This window comes from Pantherophis guttatus, chromosome 1 (assembly GCF_059756535.1).
Source record: "Pantherophis guttatus breed Tessera chromosome 1, ASM5975653v1, whole genome shotgun sequence".
NCBI lineage: Eukaryota > Metazoa > Chordata > Lepidosauria > Squamata > Colubridae > Pantherophis > Pantherophis guttatus.
In genome coordinates this window covers 186,477,942-186,492,679 of record NC_142063.1, presented here as the reverse complement: position 1 = coordinate 186,492,679, position 14,738 = coordinate 186,477,942, and the positions used below count along the sequence as shown (strand labels likewise).

The 14,738-nt window shown below is 36.7% G+C and overlaps 1 protein-coding gene across 3 annotated transcripts in view; it reads left to right on the top strand.

The window, feature by feature from the left end:
* The window catches only part of COL4A1 (collagen type IV alpha 1 chain), a 161,894-nt gene that overhangs the window by 33,228 nt on the left and 113,928 nt on the right, over positions 1–14,738 (top strand). For all 3 annotated transcript variants that reach the window (XM_087886329.1, XM_034426848.3, XM_087886327.1), the window contains exons 2-3: positions 1,036–1,086; positions 14,646–14,735. Coding sequence is in view for 2 of the 3 variants with exons in the window: in XM_034426848.3 (XP_034282739.2) it covers positions 1,036–1,086; positions 14,646–14,735 (141 nt within the window). In the remaining variant the exon portion in view is untranslated. The remainder of the gene's footprint in view (positions 1–1,035; positions 1,087–14,645; positions 14,736–14,738) is intronic.

Below are 14,738 nucleotides of genomic sequence, written 5' to 3'. Positions count from 1 at the left end.
AATGGCAAATCACCCCTGTGCTTTATAGCTCTCTTTGCTGTGTGATCACATCAGATAAAGAAATGACTGTCTGTTCAGACTAGATCAGTTAAACTATGTAAGGGATTTCTTTGCTTCCTCAAGAAATCCTGTATAGATCGGGAAACTTGATCAGATGTTATTTCCCAGACTCTTCATTAAATCACAGCTCTAGTTCCTGGCCTCCAAATGATAGGACGTATGAAATAGAGCTCTTTTGCATAAATTGCAGTATCTAAGAATGATAAATGCAGGAAAGGCTGAATGTCTCTTAAAATATTTGCACTGTCTAGTAGGGTTAGAGATGGCTAGTGGAATCTCGAAGGTGTAGGCTGGTTTGGAAAGTTTAAAAGACTATTCCAACAAAAGGCAATGGCAAAATGGTAATGCATGTTTGTTTTGTTGCCAAGAAAATTAGAAGCTTGTGCCCACAAAGTCACCATGGGTTATGCTCAATAGAATGGATTTAAAAAAAAAAAAAACGCAGCACAAAAATCTATGCATTTGCCATTTGTATAAACAGGATTCCCTATTTCTATAAGACAGTTGTTGTATACCAAATATTTCTGTGGACACTATTAGACTAATAATTCTTAGTAGTCTTTTTGTTATAGTATGGCAAGTGCTAAATTTATATCCAGTATATCATAATAATATAATCTGCAGGAGCCTTGATTTCCCATTTCCCCAGTTCTTTGGGGTTAAGCAGAGAAAGAGAACACTCAAAAGGACATCTTTGCAATAGGGATTCCAGCAGATCAATTCATAGTTAAAAGCTTCAAAATATTCTTTTCCTATTTCCTAAGGAATACCAGTATTACAGCTGTAGAGATTTGTGTTCTCTTTATCTAAATTGGCTTTTTAATGGAGTCAGCATTATTTAAATAGTCTGAGTGGACAGATATGTTTTCATTACAAGCAACTTTTTCTCTAGCCAACCTTCTCTAACAAAGCCTAACCTTTGTTGTAGATATTACCAAATTGATGGATTGCTTTTTTTTTTTTTTAACATTACAGGGTTGTTCTGGCTGTGGAAAATGTGACTGCAATGGAGTAAAGGGGCAAAAAGTAAGTATTTTGTATGTACAGTATTTTTCCTTCCTTGTGTTTTCGCCAATTTTGAATAAATCAGGATAAATGAATTTTAATACTACTAGGGTACCCAATTTGGGAGGGGCAATAATATTTAGCTATGTGGAAGTAAAAATTGGACATGACCAAATTGGAAAACACAGGGGAGCAGTGATTGAAGATAAAAGCTGTGATAAATGACTGGGTTGTCTGAGGATCCACCTCTCTCCAGTGATGGGATTCAAATAATTTAACAACTGATTCTCTGCCCTAATGACCGACTGGGTGGGTGTGGCATGATGGGCATGGCCAAGGAGTGTGATAGGCAGCACTTGGCCTCCTGCACCCCAATGGGCTGTGGGGGTATGTGCCCCCCCAGTACCCCATTTTGGGCCTAGTAGGCCTCCCTTTAGCTTCCTAGGCCATGGGGGGGCACACCGCATCCCCCCGCACCCTGTTTTGGGCCTAGTAGGAGCAAGAATGGGCCAAACCAGCTGAATCTCACTACTGCCTCTCTCCCTCTCCATCAACAAACATGTGAAATAAAGTTTGCAATTACCTCTGAAACGACTTGCTTTTGAATGCCTTGAAAATATATAAGAACATGGTTTTTCTAATGTTAAATCTACAAGCCTGAGAAACTTTATATTACAAATCTCAATGTTAATGGTTATAGGAAGGACATTCTTTGCAGGATCACATCCACTTCATCTCCTTGGGAAAACAGTTTTAGGAAATCCCCTACTTCCTTATGAACATATTACTAAAAATCCTTGCCCATTTATAGACATGCAGAAAACAAAAGTTAATACTGACGTTTAAAACATTTATTAATAAAATTAAGCAGTCAGCTGAAAAGTCCTATTAGGTTCACTGAATGGAGCTATTATCTGAGCAAGACATATATCAGTGTTATTTAAAAACATCTTAAATTATAGAGTATTTTATGTTCATTCCTGTGAACAACTAATTCAAATCTTTGAATGCATGGAGGGATGGCAGAAAAGAAAGTTATTTTTAATGCTGGAGGTACCAAGACTGTAACCTTGAAATCTGAACTTCTTGAATCTTGGACAAAAAAGAGAGAAGGGCTTAATGGAGTCCCAAGCTTCCACTCACTGACTTCCTTAGTATTAATTGTGACCCACCCTATAGTGGTTGCTAAAGACACCATCCAAAGGCAAAGCCACATATTAAACTAGGCCCATCTCATAGATTTCTAGGATTAGCCTAGAACAGAGGTCTTCAAACTTGGCAGCTTTAAGACTTGTGGACTTCAACTCCCAGAATTCTCCAGCCAGCATAGCTTAAAACTATAAATCTTAAAGCTGCCAAATTTGAAGACCTCTGGCCTAGAATCTCATGGAAAGTGGCAAATGTTGTGATAGAACTTTCCTTTAGCCCCATAAAGATGAATATGTAATTTAAATTGTGAGTGGCTGAAATGGGATAGAGATTGTATCATTTGGCCTTGATATAGACATGGGATTCTTAACAAACTGCCTTATGTTGCTTCAAAGTATCTGTATGTCTGGACCATGTTTGTCTATACTGTACTGCCTGGCTATAACTTTCACAGAGAAATTGTTCTTGATTCTACTGCAAGAAACAATTGCATGCAAAACATGTTCTCTGGCATGCAGTTCTCCATATATATTCCCTTTTTCAGGATTAGGATCCTCTTCAGGTTGTTGTGTTTTTTTTAATTAGATATTTATATAATTATAATTATATTTGTTTATATTTCTGAATTTTATTATGTTCACACTCGCTTTGGGGATTCAAGAAACACAGTATTTCTTACCACGGGGATAAAAATGTAATAAAATACATGGGAAGTGCTGCATGTTAGCCTATCAGGACTCAATATCATCAATGTTTTCCTGTTTGTGTCCTCTGTGGTTCATACACATTCTACAGTAGTACGGATGTTGCAATAACATCTGTGTGAATTTCTGAGGATTATGAATATAAGCAGCAGTTAGATGTGTGTTCTGCAGATGTGCTTTTTGAAATTAAATTGATAATTATGTGCATTCATTTCATCATAGTCATATTTGAGGATAATCATAAGACAGACTCTAATATGCAGCACAAAATAACTAGGTGACTGACAACCTTCATCTGTTCATCAATTTGGTGTATCAAAAAACTGCTATTTTGCAAGCCTTTAACAGTACATCTTACAGTCCAATGCAATGAAGTTTCAGATTCAATCAAAATTTGTATAACCAAAGGTTTTTGATATGCTTCCTTTGGTCTTTGGAGATTTACAAAATTAAACAATAGCAAACTGAAGCTGGTGCCCCTACTGTCCTTTTCTTGAAGGACAGAAGGAATATCTAAAAATGCAAAAGGAAGGGAGGGAGAGGAATACTGAAAGTAAATTACTACTGATTCACATGGCACCTATGATAGATCAACTAAAGAGTAAAAGGTTTATGGTAAAAGCAGAACATCTTATAAAATTTCCCCAGAATTATTTATTAATTTATGTATGTAGCTGCTCATTCCATATGTGACTTGGGTGGCTTACAAGATTAAAATGAAAACATTTCTAAAACTCCCAAAATAATACAAAAAATTAAAATTAAAAAACTACTGGGTTTCCCCAAAAATAAGACATCCCCTGATAATAAGCCCTCCCCCAAAATAAGACCTCTCCGAAAATATTGAAACGCATGCACCGCTGGTCCCCGCCATTTCCTTTGGTTAGGGAGACAGAGCTGGAAATCAGGTAAGACGGCAAGAGGAGCCCCGTCTTGCTCCATGCCCCCAAATAATAAGACCTTCCTGAAAATAAGGCCAAGCACTTATTTTGGGGTTCAAAAAAATATAAGACAGGGTCTTATTTTCGGGAAAACATGGTATCAGTTTGGTTAAGGTGCTGGCCTAGAAACCAAGAGACAGTGAGTTCTAAACCTGCTTTATGCATGAAAAACCTTGGGCCAGTTACTTTCTCTTAGCCCAAGTCAGGGTTGTTGTAGAAGGAGGAAGGAGTATTAGGTATCTCTGCCACCTTAAGTTACTTATAAAGTGATAAAGGTGGGCAAAAATTTAATAAATAAAATAAAAACATCTAAACCATATCATGTAACCACTTTATAGGCTCTGCACTACCATCCTCAAGCTTGATGGCAAAGCTAAATCTTCAGTCTATTCTAGAACACCAGCAAGGTTGGGGCCAGTCTGACCTCAGGGGAATGATATTCCAGAGGGCAGGTGCAGTGGCTGAAAAGCTCTCCTCCTGGGTCCCATTAGGCAGCACTTTGACATGGATACAACCCAAAACATGCTCTTTATGCCAGACCCGATGGGATAGATAAATATAATTGGGGAGGGGGTGGTGCTTCAAATAACCCAGCACCATACCATGTAGGCCTTCATAGGCCAGCACCAGTATCTTAAATTGATAACCAATGCAGCTCACAAAGCAGAGATACAATGTTTGCAGGAGTATGTTTGCACATATGAGTCCTCACCATTATGTTTTTCATCAACTGAAGCGTCTAGATTACTGATAGTTTTCCACTGTTTAGGTGAGTTTTCAAGATAAAAAATGGCCTTTAGCACCAGGGCCAGAAAAGTCCTCCATCTGAAATTCCCCTCCCAATTTACAACCAATCATATTTTATTTATTTATTTATTTATTTATTTATTTATTTATTTATTTATTTATTTATTTATTATATTCCTATACCGCCTTTCTCCCGTAGGACTCAAGGCGGTGTACAGTCAAGAAAAATATAGACACACAAACATCATAAAATTGCTAATTAAAATTATTACTTAGTTTGGTCAATTAAATAAAACCCAGAATTAGATAACATTTAAAAAATCATTCACATGTTTGTATGTTTAGCCCTGCCTGTTGGAACATCAGGGTCTTGAGGGCACGGCGGAAAGCACGGAGATCAGGGATATTCCGTATCTCCGGGGGCAGTTCATTCCAAAGGGTTGGAGCCCCCACAGAGAAGGCCCTCCCCCTGGGAGTCGCCAGTCGACATAATTTGACTGACGGTACCCTGAGTAGTCCCTCCCTGTGAGAACGAACTGGTCGGTGGGAGGCTATTGGTGGCAAAAGACGGTCTCGTAGGTACCCAGGTCCTAAGCCATGGAGCGCTTTAAAGGTGATAACTAACACCTTGAATCGCACCCGGAAGACCACCTGGAGCCAGTGCAGCTCGCGTAGGAGAGGTGTTACATGGGCGTAACGAGCTGCGCCCATAATCACCCGTGCGACTATGTTCTGGACCAGTTGGAGCCTCCGGGTGCTTTTCAAGGGGAGCCCCATGTAGAGAGCATTACAGTAGTCCATACGGGAGGTAACTAGGGCATGAGTGACCGTGCGCAAGGCATCCTGATCCAGAAATTGAATCTTGCAATTTGAAAAATAATGTCAGATCTGCCATCACGCCACTTCAGCCTTGCTATGCTTTCATGGCATCCTGCCATAAAAAGGGGGCAGGGGAATGGGGTAACATAGGGAGAGGGAATGACAGGAACCAGAGGTGCCAATCAGAGACAATGGCTGAAAAATCCAAGGGCACAGACTTGAGAATGGAATGCAAATACCCACCAAAAAGGCACCAAACTTTAGAACTATTACCAAAACACCTACTTTCAATACCATTGGACAACACGAGATGATCAAAAGTTGAAGGCCTGGAAGAAGGGAAAATCACAAGATTTACGTGGGAATATTCAGATCTGTCTTTGCTTACACTGTAATCTCTTGGCTTTAGTAAAAGTATACCTTTTCTTTTCAAACAGGGTTAAGGATCTTTCTTTCCTAAATGCACAAGTTAGGACAAGGCTGACAATTTTATTTTTGGTACACAACTTAATAGTTACTAGTTTAACAAATAATAAAAGTTTATCTCTGCTGGAAAATTACTGTACTTAATTTCCTATTTAGTTTGAACCCAGCACATTCCCAGTCAACCTTTAAGTCCAAATCAAAGCAGGCACACAGACCACTCAATACAGCTAGCAGAAAAATATCTTGATACTTAATAAAAATCAGCAAAACATGCAAAACTTAATTGACAAAGCAGGCAAAATCAGGGGATGTGGGAGACTTCAAACAAGAGGTAAGAAATTGTATCAATATCTCTGTTGATACCCAAAGGCATAGCATGTTTCAGAACCACTGGAAACAATACCCTGTGGATAAATAGCATGGATAATGGCCTTGCCCCAGCTATAACCTTTTTATATACATAATAGCAGCAGAATAGCAGTAGAAAGTAGAACACTGGTGATCTTTCTGTTGTGCATAAAGGAGACAATTTTATGAAAAGGGATAATGTATCCAACAATCTGATGGTTTTTAATTTTTAAATCTCTGGTATTACATTGCCTTTCTACCATTTTAAAAAGTATTTCTAGCTGTAATGACAGCACAAAGTTTGTTGTGTTGTACACTTTAAGTTAGGTATAAATTAAAATTTGTATAGTAAAAGTTGCTGTAGATACTAAATAACAAAACATTGCAGTAAAATAGAGTGTTTGTTTTAATTCCAGTATGGGCCCTGCAAAAGGAATGCTGGTGGGCTCCATAGGATTCTTGGGTTGCAATATTTGCACTCTTGCATAAGATATCAGTCACATCTCATAATGATTGGCCTTATTGGACATGCAAAAGCCAACATCTAGCACATTGTTTTCTAGCTCAGATGGTGTTAAATGTATTTTTGAATGAGATTTTTTCTTTCTCTCTAAATGTCATTAGCAAAACCCTACAAAATTTTGGAAAAAACCCATAATATAATACACTGCTCAAAAAAATAAAGGGAACACAAGCAGAAGACATCTGAGATCTGAATGAATGAAATAGCCTTATTAAATACTTTGTTCTTTACATACAGTAGTTTATACACTGCTCAAACAACTAAAGGGAACACAAAACTACTGTATTTAATAGGGCTATTTCATTCATTCAGATCTCGATGTCTTCTGCTTGTGTTCCCTTTATTTTTTTGAGCAGTATATTTTAATAGGCAAGTTTTTAATCAAAATGTTCTGAACTCTTGTTTTCTGAGCTGATATGTTTTGGAGTAGGCAGAAAATATTATCCAATATAAATAGTAGATGTTACTATTACAAAATGAAGAAATGTTTCTTTCATAAGAAAGATATCTAGACAGAATTATTTTCAGTGTGTCATTATGGACTTAATAGTTAAGTCACTTTCACATTTCTTTCACATCCATTTTGGCTAAAAATTAACTCAAAGATCAACAACCTTTTCAAGTTTGGGATAATATTACATGATCTCATGTGATTGGAATGAATTTTTCCTCCACCCACCCACCACGTACCACCACCCCAATTTGAAAATGATTTCAAACATTTTTTTTTAAATTTTCAAACATTTGTTTTAGTGAATTGCAGGAAATTTGCAGGCTAATAGATTGGAAGCTGACCAGAGTAGGTTATAAGATGGGTGGCTATATAAAATTTTTAAATAAATAAAGAAAATAAATAGGAGATAATTGAGGTTCTAGCCTCAACAAATACTGTTTCTGACTAGACACATTGCATAATAATAAAACTGTTGTGGGAAGTGACATTAATAAAAACTAACAAAAAGTTTCACTTTTCTAGATCCATCTGAAAATTTTCTTAAGCAGAAGGAAAATAAGCAGGTTGTTGTTTGTGTCTGAAAATGTAACCAAATGGGTGAATGTAATTATAGTATTCATATGGCACACTATCAAACCTACTCAGTAACACATAGTTTCATAGTAACACAGCAAACTAAATCTGATACATTGATATTAGCTGAATAATGGCTTCAAATAATGTTGATATTCTGCGGTCATTAAATTAAGCCCAACCTTGCAAAAACAACCTGGTGGCTTAAATCTAGTTTGCTTGCCAGATGAGCTAATATGAAAAAATATTTTAAAAATATTTTATAAGAATTCAGATTATCCGATATATTCTACGGAATACTTTAAAATAATGCTTTGTTCGTTAATTTTTCAAGAAATTAAAAAAAAATTAAGCAACATATCTGAAAGCAAATTTAGGTTGGAGACATTCTTTTAAAAAAAAGATCTTGTGATACATCATAAAAAGACTGCTGTGGAAATGGATATGCATGGAAAAAGCAGATCGTACAAGTTTAGATCAAGACAATGTAGAGACACCCATAATTTATTTAGATTGGCACACTTATACTTTTTCAATAAAAGAAAGAAAAACTCTTAAGGTTTTAGATACTGCTTTTGAAAAGAAGAATAACAATGCCTTTAACTCATATTAAAAATGAACAAGATAAATGGTTACTTGATGACCGAAATAATATTTTTAAATAATCAAAAATTCTACTTATATTTTGATTTCTGAGAAGGCAAGGATCAAAAGATTTCAACATTTTCAAGCTTTCTTAGCTGTTCAAGTACTTATTTAATTCCTGAAACATTCAATTGGATTCCAGATTGTCCTCTCTCTGCTTGAGCCTGACATTTATTTATTTAATTATTTAATTATTTATTTAATTTGTATACCGCCCTTCTCCCAGAGGGGACTCAGGGCGGTGAACATTAATGGATTCTGGAAAGATTCTGTTTACACAGTGAAAGCGACCCTGAAATTTTGCATCTGAAGCTTTCATTTAAATTATTCTGAAATAGCAAATCAGTTCAGTAGAATATCTGATCTAGTTTTACATGCATAACTATTTCTTTCACATTTCCATATTCTCTTTTTCTTTTTCATCTTTATTTATCTTTCAAAGTAGGTGGCACTGATTATCCCAATCCATTAAAAATAGTTCTCATTTAGAAACTACCTTGGATAGTGACCATTTGCAAATACAACAGTAATAAATCACACCCATATTTCTGCACCTGATGACAATGCACAATATAATGAAAGTAACACTGGCATTGCTGCATAAGACATCCTTATCTAAATGAGATGAAAACAACCAGCAATTTATGTAATGTCTCTCTTTTTCAGTCATATTTTCACTTAGTGACCATTTCATTGGAACGAATGCTAAAAAAGGATTACCTGTACTTCAAGGGTGGGTTCTACTTACCTTTACTACCGGTTCACAGCGGGTAGTAACTGGCTTATTTTATGTTATAATTAATTGTAATAAATTATTTTATCAATAGTTATTTTATTGTATTCTTTTATTCTATGTTTTATTGAACGTAAGTACCAGCATAATGATACATAATAAACTGCTACCAGTGGTAATGGATAAGAGATTCTATCAAAGATAAATATCATAGAATCTCAGGGTCAAATTCCACTCCCCATTTCTGTAAAAATCCAAATTAAAGCATCCCCAACATTGAAAATTATTCCATATTCTGAGCAAGTTGTGCTCTTCTTATAACATTCTTTCATTTTTCTGAAGGGTGTTATCATATCCTGTCTGGTCATCTTCAATCTTCTTCTTAAGGCTAAACATTATTCAGTTCCTTCAGTCATTCATTGTAAAATTGATGTATCCAATCTCCTGTTTATTCTCATTAGCATTCTCATTGCATGTTCCAATTTCTTTTAACTTTTTAATGAGTGGTGCTTAAAATAAACACAATATTTGAAGCATAATAGCCATCAATCTTCAATATTTAATTTGGATTTCTGCACTAAGAAAGAGATTGAATTCAATGGCCTACATTCTTCCTCCTATGTTTCTTTTACCATTAATGGTAATAAACTAAATAATGATTCCTTGCCCCAGAATTTAAAGATTAAGAATTAAGATTAAGAATTTTTTGTAGCATCACAGTGATGGGTCATCTGTGAGTCATCAGTGAGTCTTGTGATGGGTCACCACACAGCAACCACCACACAAAAACTAACTTTACCATACACAAAAGGGGCATCAGAAATGACAGCCAGTATCCTCTAACCTCTAGGAATAACAATAGCCCACAAACCCTCAGCCACATTCCACCAGGAATTATCCAGAACCAAAGGCAAAATACAGAAGGATGAAAGAAACAATGTAATCTAAAAAATCAACTGTACCCATTGCAACCAGTTATACATGGGGCAAACATAAGGTGACCAGATTTTAACATTGGTAAAGAGGGACACCATTGTGGGCGTGGCTTATTTTGTGGGCATGGCTTGGAGGTCATGTGACTGGTGGGCATGGCTAGCTGGTCATGTGACCGGGTGGCCAATGGCTATGTGTATAGGGACTACTCAGAGGGCTGAAAAAAGTCATTTCTGACAGGTCCTCGCACTTTTGACTGGTCCTCACACTTATGACCATCCTCACATTTATGCCTGTGCAGCATTCTTAACAACCATGTCACTCATTTCACAACTGCTTCTCTTCACCATGATGACAAGATAGGGCAAAAATGTAAAATGTGAGGACAGTCGTAAGTTCGAGGACTGGTCAAAAGTGCGAGGACCAGTCAAAAATAACTTTTTCAGCCCTCTGAGTAGTCCATATGCACAAAAGGACTAACCAGAGGGCTGAAAAAAGTCATTTCTGACAGGTCCTCGCACTTTTGACTGGTCCTCACACTTATGACCATCCTCACATTTATGCCCGTGCAGCATTCTTAACAACCATGTCACTCATTTCACAACTGCTTCTCTTCATCATGGTGATAAGATAGGGCAACAAACGTAAAATGTGAGGACAGTCATAAGTTCGAGGACTGGTCAAAAGTGCGAGGACCAGTCAAAAATAACTTTTTCAGCCCTCTGAGTAGTCCATATGCATTAAAGGATACAGCAATAGAGAGGGATGAAGGAAGGGAAATTAGAGTAGGAGTGAGGGTAAGAGAGGGAGGAAGAGAGGAGGAGAAGGAGAAAGGAAGAGGAAGTAGGGAGGAGAAAAAGAGGGTGGGGGGAAGAGAAAGTAAGAAGGAAAGAAAGAGAGAGGTGGTAGGTTTGAGGAGAAAGATTGCTGTACAATAAAAAAGATGAAAGGGAAGAAAGCCAACCCCAAGCAAATATAAAGATATTAAGATAAAGAATGAATTGTTAAACTTTAAAGAATAAAAGAGAACAAATATAAATAAATAGCAATAATTAGAAACACACATACAAACATACAATGTATTTTCTTTGAACAGAATATTTGGCTGGTTCACAAATTTAAACAGTGTTTAGTCATTTCAATTAAATTTACAATTTCTATATTTCCTTTTTGCCATATTTATTCCTCATCTATTTTTTAAAAAAACCAATATTACCCTTCATCCTCATCTCTAATCTTAATCAAATTCAATTTTTCCCTTCTATTCTATATTATACCCCTTCCCATTGTCATCTATTTTTATATCCATCCTCACATTGGTTAATTATGTAATTATGTAATACAGTTGTTTAATACAAATTCAACATTTTAATATAAATCAATTAGTTATATAACTATCTTTTTTGTATATTAATCAATATGAACATGAATATTCCAATTATTTCCATGCAATCCAATTTCTTACAAATCAATTAATTATATTTACCAATAATAATAAACCAAATAATTTCCCCTATATATTCCTCCAAACCACAACTTAACCATTTCTGCTTTCAACACAATATACAATTATTAATAGTATCTCAATTATTACAATTCCCTAGTTAAATAGAGCTTTTTTTCTTTTGTGTTTTAAAATCTTGAACTCTCCTCTTTTGCCCTAAATTTCCCATTGTTTGCAGTTTTGCACCTACCTTTTTTGGTGAGGAAAAAGAAATCTCTCTCTGCCTCATTTTGTCACGTTGCAGCTTTACTTTCACTTTCGCTTTTTCAGCATAGCTAGGGGGGGAAAAATCTGCTCCAGGAACTCTTTGCAGCCAATTAACCTATGCGGAAGCTGTAAGGGGCTGTTTTTTCTATTTTTGCAGGCATGGGTCTACTCATTTGTTTTCTTTTAACACTGATCAGCTATAGGTCGGCCCTTTGAAGCCCTGCGGCAAGAGTTTAAACAGTTTTTTTTCCCTCTAGCCATCAGCTGGGACTCAGGAGGCAGAATGAAAAATCAGGACTTTTTTAAAACGCCGCGGGACGCGGGACAAATTGCTAAAAATCGGGACTGTCCCGCCAAAAGCGGGACGTCTGGTCACCTTAGGCAAACATCACATCAATTAAAAAACAGGATCCACTAATACTGGATGGCAGTCAAACGCCATGATCCTAAATCCTTAATCTCTACCCACACTGATACCAAACAGCAGCAGTTCAATTGGAGCAACACAAAAATCATCAGCCATGCTGCCACCTGCCATGCTTGTGTGTTCATCGAAGCCTGGCACTCCACAAGTAATTCTATCAGCAGACACATTGACTTACAACTAGCCTACGACCCCTCAGAATCCAAATCAACCCCACAGGCAACCAGAGACGGAACTGACCCTCAACCAACCCATGCAAACCCTGCCCACCAGCAGTTCACCTCCCAATGACCCTGGCCTGATGTAACCTCCTTATCACAACACCCATCACAAGACCCATCACTGATGACTCACAGCTGACCCATCACTGGATCCTCACTTGACACACCCATATCTGAAACCCTTATAAGCAGAAGAACACTGACATCCCCTAAACTCTGAAAAATGTTACCTAGCCTGGTAACTAAATGTTCAGAAACCAACCCAGAAGCTCAGAGAACGAACCTTTACCCTCACACTTCCTCCCCCCCCACTCCGTCCTGCTCTTTAAAAACTGAAGTTTAAGAAACCTTGGAATTTGATACCAGAGTTTAAAGAAAATGTTATTAGGACTGGCCAACTGTTTCTAATGTTATTCTTTGAAACTGCTTTTGTGCCTAGTCCAAAAGAGCTGAAAACTGGTAAAAAGAGGCATATCCTGGACAATAGTTCTCAGAAAACCCTTGCAGACATCATACTCTCAAACTCTCTTACAACTTTTGCTGAAATATAGTTTGCTAATTAAAATATATTGTACACTATTAACAAAGAAGATGAAGTTATGAATATTGCTTGCTACTGCTCTTCTTGTTAATGAAGTTGCAAATGTTTTATATTAAATAGAAATGCATAAGAAATATGTACAGTATAAATTATTCAATTAAACTGATTTAGGCTGCAATCTTATAGCCTGCAAAGTGTTGCAGAAATTGTCATTTATTTTCTCTCTTTGAGGTTAAAGACAAGACTTCAGTCTTGAAGGAAGAACAGCCTCTTTGGATGCAATTTTCTGATTTGTATGTAGGAAGGATTCAAAACTGTTTTGGTGGTATAGTGTAGAGCAGAGGTGGTATTCAGCAGGTTCTGAGCAGTTCTGGAGAACTGGTAGCAGAAATTTTGAGTAGTTCAGAGAACTGGTAAATACCACCTCTGACTGGCCCCACCCCCATCTATTCTCTGCCTCCCGAGTCCCAGCTGATCAGAGGAAATGGGGATTTTGCAGTATCCTTCCTCTGTCATACCCACCAAGCCACACCCACCAAGCCATGCCCACAGAACCGGTAGTAAAAGAATTTGAATCCCATCACTGGTGTAGAGAGATGTAATGTGAATTACCATCTCTCCTTGCCTTCTGTTACCTCCCTGATACCAAATGAAATGTAAATAACCCAGATATTGATCTAAACTACTTCCTATTTCAACCAGAATGCTTTTCCATCTTGAAGTGTTAATCTACTGTCAATGGACAGGCATTGGGGTTATTGAACTATTCCAAAGTACTATTAGAATTACTCTGCTGGTAATCAGTTATAATATGCTGTAATAGAATTTTGGGATCTTGTGGTAAACTAGTTCTAAGTTTTTATTTGTTTTTCAAACTGAGTATTCTGCAAATATTAAACCTTTGTATTTGTAACTGAAGAAGTATTATAATTTTAATTAAGTTCTTTGATTACACTATGCTATTAGCTAAGAAAATGTCACAATTTGAAACCACAAATTCTGATAAAATCACAAATTTGTCTGATAAAAGGGACTATGATCTATTTGAGATTATAATTTAAAGTAGCACATGACTTTTGTTTTTTTAGCAAAACAGTAACATGGCTACCCTAATGGAAATTGTTTTATCGGCATGTAAACAAATAAAAAAGCAAAACAGAGATGGAGGGGGAATGATAAAAAAGTGTCAAAGTCTTAATTTTGTACTCATTTCCAGATTGATGTGAAAGATCTTAAACATAATGGACTTATGCATCATTTTTAGTTGCATTAATATCTTTACAAATATAAATGGTAAACCCAGAACAGGGGACTCTGCCTTATGAATGCGAAAAAATGTAATTTAGCCCTTTTTTTTTACCTCATTGATGTTCCAGTAGCAATGTCCTTTCTGACTTCATGACATTAAGAAGTAGATTCTTCTTCTTCTTCTTCTTCTTCTTCTTCTTCTTCTTCTTCTTCTTCTTCTTCTTCTTCTTCTTCTTCTTCTTCTTCTTCCTCTTCCTCTTCCTCTTCCTCTTCCTCTTCTTCTTCTTCTTCTTCTTCTTCCTCCTCCTCCTCTTCTTCCTCCTCTTCTTCCTCCTCTTCCTCCTCCACCACCACCACCACCAACATCATCATCATTTTGGGTGTCAAAGGAAATACATATATCACATATATATTACATATTGTGCATTTAATTTTCACAGGGTGAAAGAGGTTTGCCAGGTTTACAAGGCTTGGTTGGATTTCCTGGAGTACAAGGACCAGAAGGGCCTCCAGGAGCTTCTGGAACAAAGGTA